Source organism: Triplophysa rosa, linkage group LG17 (genome assembly GCF_024868665.1).
Source record: "Triplophysa rosa linkage group LG17, Trosa_1v2, whole genome shotgun sequence".
Classification (NCBI taxonomy): domain Eukaryota; kingdom Metazoa; phylum Chordata; class Actinopteri; order Cypriniformes; family Nemacheilidae; genus Triplophysa; species Triplophysa rosa.
This window is the reverse complement of record NC_079906.1, coordinates 1677663-1695334: the sequence shown is the minus strand read 5'-3', so window position 1 is coordinate 1695334 and position 17672 is coordinate 1677663. Positions and strand designations below refer to the sequence as shown.

The 17672-nt window shown below is 37.2% G+C and overlaps 2 protein-coding genes across 4 annotated transcripts in view; both read left to right on the top strand.

Moving 5' to 3' along the window:
- The window catches only part of brpf1 (bromodomain and PHD finger containing, 1), a 342746-nt gene that overhangs the window by 293837 nt on the left and 31237 nt on the right, over positions 1-17672 (top strand). The gene's annotated exons all lie outside the window — the stretch shown is intronic.
- fgd (faciogenital dysplasia) overlaps positions 1-17672 on the top strand; it is a 78379-nt gene that overhangs the window by 56002 nt on the left and 4705 nt on the right. For both annotated transcript variants that reach the window (XM_057355923.1, XM_057355924.1), the window contains 9 exons: positions 6358-6416; positions 6666-6812; positions 7110-7202; positions 7285-7364; positions 7576-7606; positions 10771-10872; positions 13926-13979; positions 14077-14178; positions 14580-14708. In XM_057355923.1, the coding sequence (XP_057211906.1) occupies positions 6358-6416; positions 6666-6812; positions 7110-7202; positions 7285-7364; positions 7576-7606; positions 10771-10872; positions 13926-13979; positions 14077-14178; positions 14580-14708 (797 nt within the window). The remainder of the gene's footprint in view (positions 1-6357; positions 6417-6665; positions 6813-7109; positions 7203-7284; positions 7365-7575; positions 7607-10770; positions 10873-13925; positions 13980-14076; positions 14179-14579; positions 14709-17672) is intronic.

Below are 17672 nucleotides of genomic sequence, written 5' to 3'. Positions count from 1 at the left end.
GCCATATCTCACCCAAAATGACGGCAGCAGTTGAGGACCATAGTCAGGCCGAATGTGGCAAAAGTGCCATTTCTCAGCCCGAATTGGGCCACATCCGCACAACCAAAGCCAAGCCAAATCTGGCAACCATTGCTGGGCCAGAGCTGGCTTACTTTTGGTGAGCCACTGCCAGAACACAGCCGAGTGCGCCGACACTCGGCCGGAACTGGCCCGACTGCACTGACTACCTGGGAAGTCCAGGGCAGTCACAGGCATTGGTCGATGCAGGCAGCAAAGGTTCACAAAAAACAATCTAAGAACAGGGTTATCCAACACGATAAGAAATGCTCAGAAACGCAGTTGACAGAAACAGACTTCGCAATGAGTGACTGAAAGAACCAGGAATAAATAGACACAGTATGCTGCAGGGGGTGACAGGGAGACACCAGGACTCCAGGAGGTGTTCCGGGTTTAAAGTGGCGAAACGCCAATGAGTGGTGGTATCCAGTTGATGACCCTGCCAATGGCAGGCTAAAAAAGGGTAAAAGAACTTAATGTGTAAGATTCGCCCCACGTCTTTCCAATGTAAATCTGTGGTGAAAAATGGAAGTGCAGCATGGTCTCATAGACAGCCATATGGGCAGAAATTGAGGCTAGAATCTTATGTCACGTGAACCCAACCCAGTTCCAGATCATGTTATATCAATCCGCTTTAGTTAAGTGTGTGTCAGTCTGCCTCAGTTGAGCAAATTAATCAGATTGTCAACACGGCGAGTGATGCAGATCATCTTAAAGGTAAAATTAAATGAAGTTAACATGGTTTTATTAAAGTAAAAGCCCAGTAAACACTTTACGTTCTGACGACATTGACATTTAGTCTTCATTACTTTGTGACCACGTTCTGATGACGTCTTGGCAATGTTCCATTTCTTAGAACTTTTGCTTACGTTCCAGTAACGTTGTAGCCACATCCTCAAATAACATTGTGAATAAAACCCATGAAGAATGTTGTAGCGACGTGGTATACTGGTCTTCAGATGACCTGGACACTGGTCATTTGATTAATGAATTTGGTCATTTCTATTGATTGTCACGATCTGGTCTGTGTTTTCCCGTCTGATGTGGACTTTAAGTTTTTAAGTTATTGTGTCACTTCCTGTTTCCTGTGTAGTCCGTTGTAGTTCTTTTGTTCATTGGTTCCCTATTGATTTGCTCCCAGGTGTGTCTTGTTACCGTGTTTGGTTCTGTCTATATAAGCCCCTGTGTTTCACTTGGGTTGTTTTTCTGTGCTGTGGATTATTTATGTTTTGGATTATGTTTGTCCCTTGTTACTTTGGTTTTTATTTTGTTGTACTTTGTTTCGTCAATTAAATCTTTAACTGCATGGAGATCCATTTCTTGCCTGGTTACTCTGCACATTGTAACAATTATATGGAAAATTTATGATCATTGTAAAATCTGTTATATTGTCAAACCAAATGCTATTAATCCGACTTTTCACATTAAATTGCAGTTTATATGATATAATATGATACAACAATTAAAACCGTTTCTATTTATTTAATGTGTGAGCTTGGCTTGTCCAGCATTCTCTGTTCTGCAAAGAGCCATGCGCTGGCATCATTTAAACATTAACGGTCATTTCGCTTGACCTCACTGCATGATATATTACTTAGTGGTTTATTAATATTCTTTCTTTACTTTATACCTTACACATGTGAGAGTAAACACATATTTTAGTGATTTTCGATCGATTTGGCGCGTTTAAATGAATTGGACCCTGGTGTTTGTGAGTGTAACTGAAGAAGCTTTTGATGGTTGTATGTAAAAAACAGACATCCCGCTAAACTTGTGGTTAAGCTTAAAGAGAATGTTTAAACATCTCTGTCAATAAATATCTTCTTTGAAACCTCTATATTGTGTTGAAGTCTTTGGTCATATACTGTATGTCATCAGTATCTAAATAAAATGTCTGATGCTGATGTATGTGCTGTGTTAAGTTTAATTAATTGTTATACTTTGTATAAAACATATTTAACCCATTTAATCCCAAATTTTCCCCATAGATGACATATATCAGTTTGTGTGGTATTTGTAAGGATATTAAACAATCAATGCCAATTATGTAAAAAAATATTTAAAAAGTCCATGAAAAAATGAGTTTTATCTCTGGTCACAATTGTGACCGGTGGTAGAACACAGGGAGTCAATGGTGTATATACATAAAAAAAATCTCCAGAAATTAATTTCAAGACTGGATTAAATTGTTGAAGTGTTTTATTCGATCAACAAATAGGCAAACAATGTCTGGCCCAGTTTCAAAAATGACAAAATAGCAATCCTATGCAACAACATGGCACAAATACTTCACAAATACTTAAAATTATGATAAAATAACAAATTATAGGAACTTGCTTAGAATGTAATCATTATAGCCTTCACTATAAACTATAAATGACACAAAAATACTTAAAATTACAAAAAGAAAAAAAACATATACAAATAAAAGAATAAATAAAAATAAATACATAAATAAACAAATGAAAATAAATAAACATATGATGAAATATGAGCCTATGGTAGGAAACATGTAACAATGCCAAGGAACATGTAACAATTCATTAATAACAAGAAATAATCACAAAAATTATCAATCAACAGGCACAACTGTGTGCTGGTGTGGAACTCATAGATTAGATATCACCTCCCTCAGACGTTATGAAACGTCTTGAAGCACTCAATATGCATTGGCCTGGCACACTTTTCACAACCAAATGATGTGCGACCATCACAGACACGACATCTGAGAAACCTATTTCCTGCTAAACAAAATGAATACTTACACAATGATTTCTCTTTTGTATAGCTTCTGGAACACATTTGCAGGTGTTATAAAAAAAACTTTGATTAAAAACAAATCTTCATATAATCTGCCTACCTGTGTTTATCGGCCAGTGAGCAACACCATCAAACCTGGGTATATCAGTCACAGCAGCTGACATTGAGGATGGCCTCCCATGTCCTTTTGGTGCAGTACCAAATTTTTTCAGGAGACTTTGGGCAACTACTCGCTGAAATCCAAGGAGATCATAATCACCATTCATGACATCTCTGTGGAACAGCCAACTGTTGACCACAGCACTGTGGAGAGTCCAGGCATAAATTGGCCACCACCACTTTTTTGATCTTATTGTGCTGTGGTAACGGGACACCTGAAGATCATGTAGATCTACTCCTCCCATTCGCTGGTTGTAAGAGTGGATTATTTGAGGTTGCTGGAGGTAGTCATATGCCTTTCTTTCCTTGTTCCATCTCCTAACTGGTAACTCAGTGTAGACATTTTCCACATTGCTTGCAACAGTGACCACACTGTTATCCCTCCACCTCACCAGTAGCTTTTCTCCTTCAGACAGAACTTCTGTGAAGCCCCACTGTAACTTTTGTAATTCCTTCATTGGTTTGAATGGCACATCAAACAACTGGTTTTGCCGCATGGTCCCAGTGCACCCATATCCTCGCTTGGTCATCTCATCAATCAGAGATAATGTGGTGAAGAGGTTGTCATGCGTGAAGTTGCATCCTTCTGGAACACCAGCTTGTTCAGCCAAACCCAGCACTACACTGGGCCCATGACCTAACCCAGTCTCTGGAAGAAGGGTATGCACTCCAGCATAAGGCTCCATGTGGTAGAGGTAACCCCCTGAGGATGCCAGGCTCCAAACCTTATAGCTGTAGCGGATTGGTTTTCCCTTTATGAACTGCTTGTACCCGTGGTGCCCATAGTAGGGAATCATACTCTCATCAACTGACAGCCATTTACTGAATGGCAGAATTTTGTATGAGGTATTGAGCTCCTGGAAGATTGGCCTCACCTTAAAGAAGGGGTCATTGTTGCACTTTGTGTTGTCCACAACATGAATGGAAGCCATAATTTCATCAAATCTGTTTCTTCTCATAGCATTAGAGATGCTGTTGTTGTGAACATCATCATCTAGTGACCAGAGCAAATGCCGTCGTGGAACAGTACAATATCCAGAGGTTAGGAGCACACCATAGAATACAAGTAGTTCATCCATGCTTAAATTAAGAGGTTTGTATTTGTTCTGAACAGAATAGAGATTTGACATTTCTATGGTAAGATCTCTCAGAGATGGGGGGTACATTGCTAAAAACACATCCAATGGATTAGGATGTGTTGCTTTTAGACATTGTGCTGCTGTTGGTTCATACACAACGTAGTCAGGCAAATTGCTTTTTGCTGGTTTTTTAGACTTTCTGAAACACCTACTCTTGTTGTTCCTTTTAATCAGCTGAGCAGGGATGCTTTCTGCCAAGGGCACTGGTATGGTGGCAGTAGTAGCATCTGAAGATGGAAATAAGGATGATGAAGCAGCTTCAAGCTGTTTTGTAAGATTTCTTGTTCGGATTGTGAGTCTTGGTTGGTCGCCACAGGCAGGTTCAGGGATTTTTTCTGCCAAGGGCACTGGCATGGTGGCAGTAGTAGCATCTGAAGATGGCAATAAAGATGATGAAGCAGCTTCAAGTTGTTTTGAGAGATTTCTTGTCTGAATTTTTAGTTTTGGTTGGTCCTCGCATTCAGGTTCAATTTCCTCAAAATGATCAGATCCAAACAGTTCTGCAGTAGAATTCAAAATTCTTGATGGTATGTGAGCTGAGTCACCAGTAAAATCCATGTCAGATGCATCACTATCACAGTCGCTTTGTATTGCATCCATCTCTATCTTAGGGACCACTGCTATATTACAAATTGCAGGCTCTGGATCATCAGTGTCAAGTAAATCCAAAACTTGACTTAAAGTCAGTTTGAAAGAGCATTCATAAAAATAACACAGAATGACATATGGGGGACATAGACTCCCTGTGTTATACCACTGGTCACAATTGTGACCGTCTTTATTTATCTGCAGTTTGACAACAGAATAAAGCATGTAATAATTTAATTTCGATGTGTATGTATAGATAACCCTTTCATGATGATATGTGCAAAAAATGCATGAGCTATTCAAAAAGGAACTTTGTAAACTTACCTGTCCTTTCTGAGCTTTGATGTCATCCTTCCGGTAAGATGTCAGCACCAGGAAATAAATGTGTGTGGTCACATGACCAAACATACCAATCATGTTAGACCTACCATAAACTCATATAGACATCTTACACTTTCATTATATATTAACGTGTGCTTCATAATATGAGTTACTTTTCAATTCCACACTAAAATATGCAAGGAAAAATTGTGGTCACAATTGTGACCAGTGGGATTAAATGGGTTAACTATGCATAAAATTGAATCTTTAATGCACAGATTAAATCACAAATTTATTTAATCTTCCATGTGAGGGACAATGTGTTTAAATAAAATTATAAAAATGTCAACAGTTTGGTCATTGGGACGTACTCGTCACGTCCCAGAAGCGTTATCTGTTACGTTGCTGTGACGGATATGGTCCTTTCCATTTACATCTTCAGGAGGTAATCACCACGTCTCAGCAATGTCCAATGTTACGTCATCACGACGAATATGGGACCCACAAAGTTACTTCGCTGTATCACAAAGTTGCTTTGTTAACGAATATGGTCAGGTCTAGGTACATTGTAAAAACGTAACTGTGTTAGCTGGGCATGCATTGACCCTGTTTTTGGCAGACTGATTGCCATAGTTTAAAACTAGACACGCCATGTTTAAACTATGCTTACCGTAGCACACAACATTTGCTAACATGAAGCAACTACAGATTCTTATGTAAATAAGTCTAAAGATAAAAGCTTTTAAATTAACAGATATACAAAAGATCCACATTCTAGAAAGCGAAACCATTGCGAAAGAATGAACAATAAAAAACAATTACAAATAATTACAAAACCAAAAACTGTATATTCAACATTATTTTGAATATTTTAATTTTTTTTGACTAGGACTTGTGTAGCATGCTCGGACAGGAAAGGTCTAATTTTCCTAATGTTGTAGAGGATGAATCTACAGGACCGGGTGGTGCTGGCAACATGATTCGTGAAGCTGATCAATAATAAAAATCGTTTTGACATTATTGTTGTCTGTATGCAATACTTTACAAAAAGACAACAACACTTTATTACATATAATATATATAAGCCAGTCACAAAAATTCATGCACTTGGCATTTATTCAAAGCGATTTAGAGTACAGTACATTCAAGCAATATATTTAAAAGTATGTGTGTTCCCAATCGGATCCATGACATTTTGTGCCTCTAACACAATGCTCTACCAGTTGAGGTAAAGGAACACAGTCTTTTTTTTTATTGTTCCGCCTTGTAGTGGGAAAGACAAAAATTGCTGTGCTGTGTGTGAATGTGTCTGAACTCTTTCTCTGTCTCACAGATGCTCTAGAGTTGATCTCCACTGCAGCAAACCACTCCAACGCTGCTATCAGGAAAATGGTTAGAGCAATATTCCTCTGTTCTTCTCTGTATCCAACCCCCGGCCCATATATTTCATCACCCAGACAGGATGTACTTTTTTAATTTCCTGTCTGTGTGACTGAATATGTCTCCTGGGTAAAACTGCAATGTACCACTCTCAATTCTCTCTCGCTCTTCTACTGACATGTTGCCAATCACAGTTCTTTTCAGTTTGAGTCGTGACAATAAATGAGAATAATCTATCTATCTGTCTGTCTGTGTGTGCAGGAGAAGATGCACAAGCTGATGGAGGTGTATGAGAGGTTAGGTGGAGAAGATGACATTGTTAATCCAGCTAATGAACTCATTAAGGAAGGTATCTTGAAGAAGATGTCAGCGAAGAATGGCACTGCTCAGGACCGATACCTTTATGTGGTGTGGACATATTTTAGTAAATTACTTCGGGTTAAATCACTAAAACTATATATTTGGCTTAAACATAATGAAAGTCTGCATTTTGACAATGTTTATGACATTACGGCAATTAAGCAACATTTTCTTCAAATACATATTACACATTATTCATTCATTGTCAGTGGGCTTTTATCCAACCAATTGCCTATAAAACTTGTATTTATCTGATGTGAAATGTATCTTTTTAGGCCTTATGTGGACATTTTTGGACATAATTTATTGTTTTGACACTCTGAATTATGTCTCTGTGTTTGGCAGTTCAACAATATGGTGCTGTATTGTGTGCCCAAGCTGAGGCTAATGGGACAAAAGTTTAGTGTCAGAGAACGTATTGACATCGCAGGGATGGAGGTAATTTCAACTAAGTGTGCATGTTGATATATGCCTGTCTGTGTGCTTGTTGTAATGTGTTTATCTTCTCTCAATGGTTAAGGTTCAGGCTAATGCCAAGCAGAACATTCCTCACACGTTCACCATTATCGGCAAACATCGTTCTTTGGAACTGCAGGCCAGGTGTGTGTAAATGAATGATGAATATAGTGAAGACAGTGTAAACACATGTATTTATGGTATAAGAATTAGCATTTTTGCATTTGGCAGATGCTTTTTTCAAGAGACATTAACAAGTATATTACAAGTACATTTTTCCAGTGGCATGTTAGTTGAGCTACAAAAAAGCAAGAATAGTTGTTATGGAGTCACTGAATGCATGTTTTTCTTTCAGGACGGCTGAGGAGAAAGAGGAGTGGATAAATGTGAGTTATTTTCTGGGCACAAACACAGACAGTGGTGCCCAAATAGATATATTACAATGATGTTAATATCAATTTCAAAACAAGTGAGTGTAGTTCATTATCAAGTATAAACATGTAGGCTTCAGGGTAAAAAAAAAACAGTTTGTCTTCATTTTGTCTGAAATGTGTGCGCATCCTGTCTTTCTCTAGAAAAGAAAGCAAATTTTCAAAACAATTTTATCTAATATGATGACATTTAAAGGGATAAAAATGAAAATGCTGTCATCGTTTACTCGCCCTGAAGTTGTTCCAAACCTCTATAAATTTATTTGTTCTGCTGAACACAAAGAAAGATATTTGGAAGAATATTAGCAATTTTCAGTTCTCGAGCATCATTGACTACCATAGTAGAAACATTTAAATGGTAGTCAAAGGTGCCCAAGAACTGTTTGCTTTCCTGCGTTCTTCAAAATATCTAATTTTGTGTTCAATAGAACAAAAACAAAAAAACATACATTTACTATGGTAGTCCAACGTGATCTCATGAGAATTCGTATGTATTTAGCATAAAATGTGATTCTACAAAACGTACATTTACTTATGTTTGCACAAACACTACAACGCAAAATACTGACGTATTTACAGCATCCAGACGCACAATACTGACGTATTGACGACACATAAAACATTAATTATTTACATATGACCAACTTTACAGACTTATAAATTAATCCTTATGAATATCGTAATGCTGGATTAACATTTATTTGTATTTATTTGTCATATCAATAGCATTATGTTGTATTAAAGTTTACTCGTTTACTTATGAAATTATTTCAGTTCTGTGTGATTTCAGCTGCCAACTCGTTTAGAAGAAACAAGATCTTAAAATGAATAACATTTTTGCAAACGTTTAACCATTACTTATCATGTAATATTTGCTGACATGGCGCTAAACACTTTTCCACATCAAATACAGTTTTTATAAATATGAACGTTGCCGTGGGTTTTTGCAAATCTGTGCGTACGCACGTTTTATTAATGAGGCCCATATCTTCAGAATCCATATTTTAAATAAATAAATTATTGGGATTGTATTTATCCCTGGGATTGAACCCATGATCTTGATGTTGCTAATGCCATGCTCTAACCACTGAGCTACAGGAAAGCTACACAATTGTAAAATTGCCCTGAAACAAATATCTTAATGATATACAGTAAAAGCTTTGTAAATCTTTTACGCTTCTTAGCTAAAAATAAGTCGCAATTTTTATGTTTTATACGTAATTGTTAAGGCCCATAACCAGTTTTAAGGCTCATTAAATTAAACAATTAAATAAAGGAAACAGACCGAACATATAAAAAAACCACAACACCGGATTAATTTCAAAACGCCTCCATTTTAATTTGAATCAACGAAATTCAATTCCTTAAAAAGTAATATAACAAATTCACATCAATTCTTATAATCAAAGTCAAACGAATCAATAACAAGAAGAAAGAAAACCAAATGTAGCAGTCAATGGGTAGGAAAACTAAGAAAACAGGAACCCTAACTACACCTGTGCTCGGAATAAGGTTCTTACCTGGCTTCCGAAAAAAGAATATCAACCAGGTGAGTCTTCCGGGCAACTGCTTCCCTAGCTCAGCTCTAACTAAATAAACAAAACGTGACCTAAACATAAATACTTTACCCGCTGCTGCTAAGTTAAAAAGAAAACGAAGTTATTACCGAAAATCCAAGCATAATAAAACAAAACAAAAATAATCCAAAGATGCGCTGGGAGAGACCTCCACGAGAGCAAAGGGAATGGAGAACCGAGAGAGACGCCATTGCTGCGTCAAAGCCTTTTTATATCCTCCCCGATGACGTTACCTAATTATCGTGCAGTAGGACTTTCCACAGCTCCTCCTAAGTACTCAAAAATATACATGTCACATTTTCGTAACAGTAATAGATCTAAATTTAACATTTTAGCACCAATAAAAACGTACAAAAATGTACATTTTGTGCTTGTAAACTTTACGTACAAATACTTACGTATAAACAATGAGATCAGGCTGCATAGTCAATGATGTCCGAGAACTGAAAATTGCTAACATTCTTCCAAATATCTTTCTTTGTGTTCATCAAAGAATCAACAAAGAAATTTATACAGGTCTGGATCAAACTGGGGGTGAGTAAAGGGTGACAGAATTTTCATTTTGGGGTGAACTATCCCTTTAAACATTGAGTGTAATTTTCAGTTCTAAACACTTTTCTGGAGATTTGCATATTCATGTTTCAGCATTAATTTTCTGATTTACTTGGGCTAATGCAAGTCAGTGGTGGTGCTTAGGATGTAGGTTGACCAGAGTGGCTACCTTGATTTTAAGCTTGTCAGGAAGTCTGGTAATTGTCAAATCAGTATTACACACAAATAGGGCTGTCACGATTATTAAATAATCTTCTCATCGCGATTGTTTGACCTCATCACGATGATTTCAGATCATCGCAATTATTGCACATCTCTATAGAAGATACTAGGGGGAGCTGTACTGCATCTGCATATTTCATATTTTATTGTAACTAAAGCATGGTAATACTTGTAAAATGTACCACCACAACACAATCACTTTAAAAAAAAACTAAAGCATATACCATAAAAATAACCTGCAGTACAATTTAATAAATAATTTAATATTATTTCAGTGTGAAAACCAGTCTACCAAAATCTCATTAACATAAAGGTAAACTTTTATTGTAAAGTGAGAGAAAAAACAGAATAGAAGCTTTTCTATGACTGATAGCATTTTAATGGTGGCTTCAATTCACTCCTGATCAATTTACTTAATTTACAAGTATTTGGTGGTTGTATTATTGACAGGTAAAAGCCTAAACCTTAAGTATGATGACCCAATTTTTTCCTATGTATTTCCAAGAAAAAGAACATAGTCTTTATATTCAGAACAATGTGGTCATTTCAAAGCTGAATAAAAAATTAAAAGTCAATGCTCTAAAACAGACAATTAATCGTCATAATCGCAATGATTTATAAGACAATTAATCGTCAGCCAAATTTCATAATCGTGACAGCCCTACACACAAAACATATTGGTGAAGTGGCAAACTGGTCTCTTCACCCAATTTAAATTCTTTATTGTAGTCATCAAAAATCGGGTTAAATTTGTTTCTGTCTTACTAGGTGATCTTGGCTACGATTGAGAAGCACAAGCAGAACAGTGAGACTTTTAAAGCTTTCAATATTTCTATCTGCCGTGATGAAGAACACATGTCTGAAACACAGGTTAACACTCACCACATTTACAGTTATTACAACCTCCAATATGTTTCATTTATTCATTTATTTTTATAGACTAAATCATTAGTAATAATGCTTATATTTAAGATTTAGTAATTTGCACAAACCTTAATGTTTACTCTTTCTTATTAAACTGTTAATTGTGGAGTTCACACAGTTTTTTTCTCAAGTGTCAATTTAGAAGAAGTTCAAATGGGCAAGGAATATCATTTGACCCTGCAACAATTCACATTCACATTCACATTTCACATTCACATTCACATTTCACATTCACATTCACATTCACATTAACAACACAGAACAGTGATAACTGCCATTTTTTCGGAAAATGTAAACATCTTCAGAGAAGACATGTGCACAGAACTTTGAAGCTAATCCTAATTAAATTATATATAATTTTAATTACTTCACCTCACACCGTGTCTGCACCGGACGCGGCGCAATGCGATTCGACAAAAAACAATAGAACGCATTAGAACCCATTATAATTATTAATTTAGTCCACACTGGATGCGACGTAAGTCTAACCCTCAAACAAGTCATTATTGACCTTGACATTATAAGATTTAAATAATCTATTCCCTACCCCTAACCTAACCATCACAGTAAACTTTCTGCTGTTTTAGATTTTTTTAAATATAATTCTGTAAGAATGCCTTTTTTAAATGCCTTTTTACCCATGAGTTGGTGGATGAAGTCCCCAACGGGATACAAAAAGAAGTACACACACAATCCCAGTATAGATTGTAGTCTGAATATAGACGGTTCATCTTAAAGGAGTCATATTGCACGGCTAAAACGAATATTATTGTTTGTTTTAGATGTAACGCAATGTGTATACACCATTTAAAATTTAAAAAATGTTGTATTTTCCACATACCGTGCATGTATGTATCTCCTCTTTGCGCCGCCTCTCTGAAACGCGCTGATTTTTTACAAAGCTCATCGCTCTGAAAAGCGAGGTGTGCTATGATTGGCCAGTTCACCAGTGCGTAGTGATTGGTCAAATACTGCAAGCATTTCACGGAAATGTAACGCCTCTTACCATATTCGGAACATCAGGTTCCAAAGCAATTGTACTGACAGGCGATACAATGAGATTTACAATTACGCCCACCTTAACTACGTGTAGATTTGGGCGGTCTTAGTCAAATCATGTTACGAAGTTACGTAGATTCGCCGAGATGTGGTTACATGAGGCGTTTCAGGCAAGTCTGGTTGAGCATTCGCTTTTAGATAGAATGCATCTTTTGTTCCCACACTTTCATTTGTGCAATATTACGTGTCTAATACATGCATGGGCAACTTATAACACACCAAAAACACAGAAAAACATGTACTTCCACCATATGACCCCTTTAACAACATAAACAAACGTTACTGCGCATGTGCACTTTTGTGACCCCCAACTTAACTTAAGCTACAAATTCACAAACAATAGAGTGCCTGTAGAATATTTCTGATAACAATCGAAAGAAACCGAGAAGAACTGATACTTGGCTAAACTTGTCTCTCCAATATTTTGAATTTAAACTCCAATAACAAGCTCAACCACTAGATGTCAATGTACCATACGTTTTTTTTTATTTGACCAAACTACAGGACCCATTCAACAAACTGTTTATTTAATAAAATGAACATACAACAAAAATCCACAAATCGTTTATTTAATACAATTATTATACAGTAAAATAGTAATTCATATTAATATTAACATAAATTAAATAAAATATAAATAGTTATATTATTAGACACTAGCCAAACACAAACCGGAAGTTAGCTGGTGGTCAGGCGCACGCGCGTTTTTACAATTTTCATTGTTACAAAGCAGCTGTACATGAAACATATTGACTATAGGCCAAACATTGAAGTTATACAAGTTAAAACAAAAAAAGTGAACACACACAGAATGCAGACACGCACACAGGTTCATACACACCCACATGCATAAAACACAACTCTACACGCACATAGCACAATATACACACGCACTGACACACGCAAGCACGCACACACACACACAGCACATCTTATGTCGTCTTTACACAGCAAAGGTGGCACAGAAACCGAATCTGACATTTAAGATAAAAGAGAGAAACACAGGTCAAATAGTATACTGTGAAGAGGAACCCAAAACTCCAATGTAGAAACAAATAACTCGGGAGAACCCAGGCCCAACCAGGGGAACCAGTTACCCTCTGGCAAAAACTGCAGCATCTCTACAAGCTCGACAGTGCTTGCACAACTAGGCTAAATGAAAAGAAAATAAACACAGTAAAAAGGTAGATAATAGGTTTAATATTATCAATAATAATTTAATAGCAGTTGACATTTTTGTAGTGAGGACTTGATGGGTAACTGCGTCCCTCTTTCAGCTCTACTATCTCAGCTCTTTTCTGGTCGCACTTTCTTCCCCCTCTCAGCTATACCACCAAGTCTGAGCATGGACTGCATCCTGCTCACTGTGGTAGCCTCGGAACAATGAGAAAAGAAAGCTGAGAGTAGTGTACTGTTCTACATTCTTTGATGCAGCAAGTACATCAGTTGTTATGAGAAGTGTTCCTGGTTCCGGTTGATCTAACTAATGCAGGCTAAACCCTCAGAAGATTTGTATTATGGAAGTGTAGCGTATGCAAGGTTGAAAATATGCATATTTAATCTAGATTTAAACTGACAGAGTGTGTCTGCCTCCCGGACACTACAAGGAAGACTGTTCCAAAGTTTAGGCACTGGATAGGAAAAGGATCTACCACCTACACTTGATTTTGAAATTCTAGGTATTACCAACTGACCGGAGCCCTGAGAACGTAGTGAACGCATGATCACAAATGTATGATTCTGGGTGTCATCACACAAGCTTGCTGAAACAGTATCACACACATGCAAACAATAAAGCACTTTCGCATAAACTTGTCGCAAAAACACTAAAACTTTATCACACAACATGAGGTTAAAGCAGATTCTCAAGACTAATTGCTGTTTTGTTCATGTCAGATTGTAATCTGTCACTTACATGTCATTTCCTGCTCAAAACACAGGGCTCATTGAGCAATTTAAACACATGCGAGACAGACAGTGCACAGCATGAGAGGGTGAGACACACACCTTACACAACAGTTCTGATTGTGGCTGTGCCACTGTGTTAACGTGTGTGTGTGTGTGTGTGCGTGTGTGTGTGTGTTTCTGTAGAAGAGTTCAAAGAAAAGAGATAAGGAGAGAGAAACATGCAAAGGCTGCAATGAATCCTTTCATTTTACCAAACGCAAACACCACTGCAAGAGCTGCAATGCGGTATGTGTGGTGTTTCTGCTCACATGTTCATTATTTATATTCAAATATAAATGTATTTCTATAGCACTTAAAGTAAAAGAGTAAAAAACATATTTGTACAGCCAATGGTGAATTAGGAAAATTGATTTTAAATGAAGATAACTTTTTTGTATCACATAAACCTAACACTGACCTAGCGTTCAAAGAACTGTATTTTGCAGCTGAGATTGTTTAGTCATTTTTATTTATATAGCACGTTTGCTGATTCATATTGTTTTAAAAGCAGTACAGAACATCATATTTTAATGTCTTGAAGTGTTTAATGTAATTTGTCAGTCTTTCCTAGATTTCCAGAATTTTTCTGTTAAAAATACAGTCTGGACATTTATTTTCCAATATGGTTTTTAATGTGTTGTCTGTAGGCCATCTGTGGAAGGTGTTCAAAGGTGTCAGAGAGCAGGAATATACGCATGTGTAAACAGTGTACTGAAACTCTGCATGCAACTGAAGGGACAGCAGGAGGTGTCACTGAGCCCAAGAAAAAAAATGAGGTAGGCCCATTCTCCTAACCCTCCTGTTTAACAACCTCGACATCTTCTAAAAAGTATCCTGTTTTTTTTAAACCTTGAGTCTTGAAAATATTTTTTCCAAAAAATGTTCCAAAAAATGAGTGCAGAATTAAAAGCCGTCAAATCCAGTCTGGTCCTACATGTGATGGGTTAAATAAACTCAATAAACTAAGCAGATGAACCTGCCTAGTGAGGTGCAGACCAGTATTGAATTGTAAATACGCACTTTTAATTTTAAATAAAAAAACTACTGAACGAATGATACACGGATTCGATCCTCCCAAGATGGCACAACCTTCAACACGGCATGATGTAGCTTTAAATTCTCTATATTGTCTTAAACAGCCTGTGCGTAGCAGCCCAAAATTTTGGCCAAATGACAGAAAAAATAGGCCTATTATCCAGCGTAATTAAGTGTGTGGATATTGTCATAGCCCCTATCCAAAACAGAAAACGCTAAGAAATTGCAAAAAAAAATGTTAGTTTTTCTGAACTTCCAAATAATTTAGATTTTATTATTTTATATGAAATAGCTAACAAGCTGACTCCGGGCTCAAAATTATATGGCCCTGTCCACACCAACACGTTTTTTTTTTTTTACAAAAAACAGTTTTTTTTCTATGCGGTTTGGTCATTCGTCCACACGCAAACACAGTACTGTCACTGAAACAGAACTTTTTTGAAAACTCCTGCCAGGATGAAGATTTTTAGAAACACCAGTTTCAGTGCTGTCGTGTAGACAGTGAAACCGTAGATTTGGCGTATGACATTGGAATGCGTGCCGCTATCTCCTTTGTTTGACGTCAGATTCCAAGCTTCTGATTGGCCAACACGGCTTTATGGTTAGGGTTATATCGCCATCTGTTGGTTTGCATGCTTTTGACAGCACTTTATAGCATGTTTTTTTTTTTTTTTTCTTGTGGACCCGGGGTTTTTTTTAAACGAAGAAGGAAAAACTCAGTTTATAAAAATACCCGTGTGTGTGTGGACTAGGCCTTAGAGGCTTCTGATTTGTCTTAAATGCTTCGTTCGTTCGTTTTTTTGTCATTTAGCAGATGCTTTTCTCCAAAGCGACTTACAGATGAGGGAAACAATGGAAGCAACATAAGGACAACAAAAAGCATAAGTGCAACAAAAGAAAATTGGTCTCACAAAGCCTTTCACAGTGTACAGAGCTAAGTTTTTTTTTTTTTTAGAGTAGAAAAGAGATAGAAGTCAGAACTGATCAGTCAGGTGTTGACTGAAGAGATGTGTTTTCATACAGTTCTTAAAGATGGCTACAGAATCTGCTGATCTTGTAGCAACAGGCAGATCATTCCATAAATGTGGAACCGATCCCGAGAAGGTACGTGAGGGAGATTTTTTACCTTTTTGGGATGGCACCACAAGACGTCGTTCGTTTGCAGAGCGTAGGGATCTGGTGGGTATATAAGTCTGCATTAGCGAGTGAAGGTAAGGGGGTGCCAAATCAGTGGTGGTCAGTGGTGGTCTTATAGGCCAGGAGCAGAGACTTGAATTTGATTCGAGCGACTATAGGGAGCCAATGTAACTTAGTGAAGAGAGGAGTGACGTTCGCTCTCTTCAGTTCAATGAGGACCACTCTTGCCGCCGCATTCTGGATCATCTGTAGAGGTTTGGTTGTGCAAGCTGGAAGACAAGTAGCGCATTGCAGTAGTCCAGTCTGGACAGAACAAGAGCCTGGACTAGGACTTGCGTAGCGTGCTGGGATAGGAAAGGTCTAATTTTCCTAATATTGTAGAGGATGAATCTACAGGACCGGGTGGCGCTGGTAACATGATCAGTGAAGTTAAGCTGATCGTCGATCACCACTCCCAGGTTTCTGGCCGTTCTGGAAGATGTGATGGTTGATGAGCCCAGTTGAATGGAGAAGTTGTGATGACTCTTTGTGTCGGCCGGGATTACAAGCAGTTTTGTTTTAGCAAGGTTCAGCTGCAGGTGAACTAGTTCTCTTTGTATTTATACCCCTGCTTCTGTCCAGCCCTTTGTCAGTCCTTGTTTTATGTCACGGTGTCATTTACTTGTTGGATTATATTTGCCTGTTGTCTTCATAAAAAGAAGCAAAGTTATTTACTTTGTCACTGAACAGACAGGCAAACCAGAGATAGTTTTATTCTAATGAGGCTTTCCTGTAGCTCAGTGGTTAGAGCATGGTGCTAACAATACCGAGATCATGGGTAGAAACAAATGTATAGTATAATGCTATGTAAGTCGCTTTGGATAAAAGCATCTGCCAAATACTTAAATGTAATGTAATTGCTAATTTTTTCTAAGCCCAGTTTATGGTATTTTGCTGCTCGCAGCATTTGGTGCTGGAGAAACCAGTTGTTAAATTACACTTCACGCCCGTTGTAAATGACAGCTATGTGAGAAGAGATTGACTCATTCTAAAACTGCCCCCTGTCTAATCCATAAGCAAACACACTGTAGCCTATATTTAAGCATATACTGTTTAAACATTAGGCCTTATTTTGTGTTGGGAAAATACCCTCTCATTGCAATTAAGAGAATTTAAAGTTTATTTACATTTACATGTACATTTAGTCATTTAGCAGACGCTTTTATCCAAAGCGATTTACAGATGAGGGAAACAATGGAAGCATTTTTTCTTTGAAAGAAAATATATAGAAACTATATATTTATGACATATATAGTAACTGCTTGTAAAATGTAACAAATATCTAGACATTTTACATTAAACTTTTTGCAAGAGATCTCCATTTGTGCATCGTTTCAAGTATTCTTAGCATTTTATTAACGTTTTAAAATTAGTCACAATCTTCAAGCAGCGGTAAAGAAATATGGACGTAACTACTTCTTTAGACGTAACAACCATCCAATAGGTTGTTTGCACATGATGTCACGGCACTGATGTTCAAATCGATCAAACCATGAAACCACAAGGTATTTTTATTGTGCAGCAAAAGT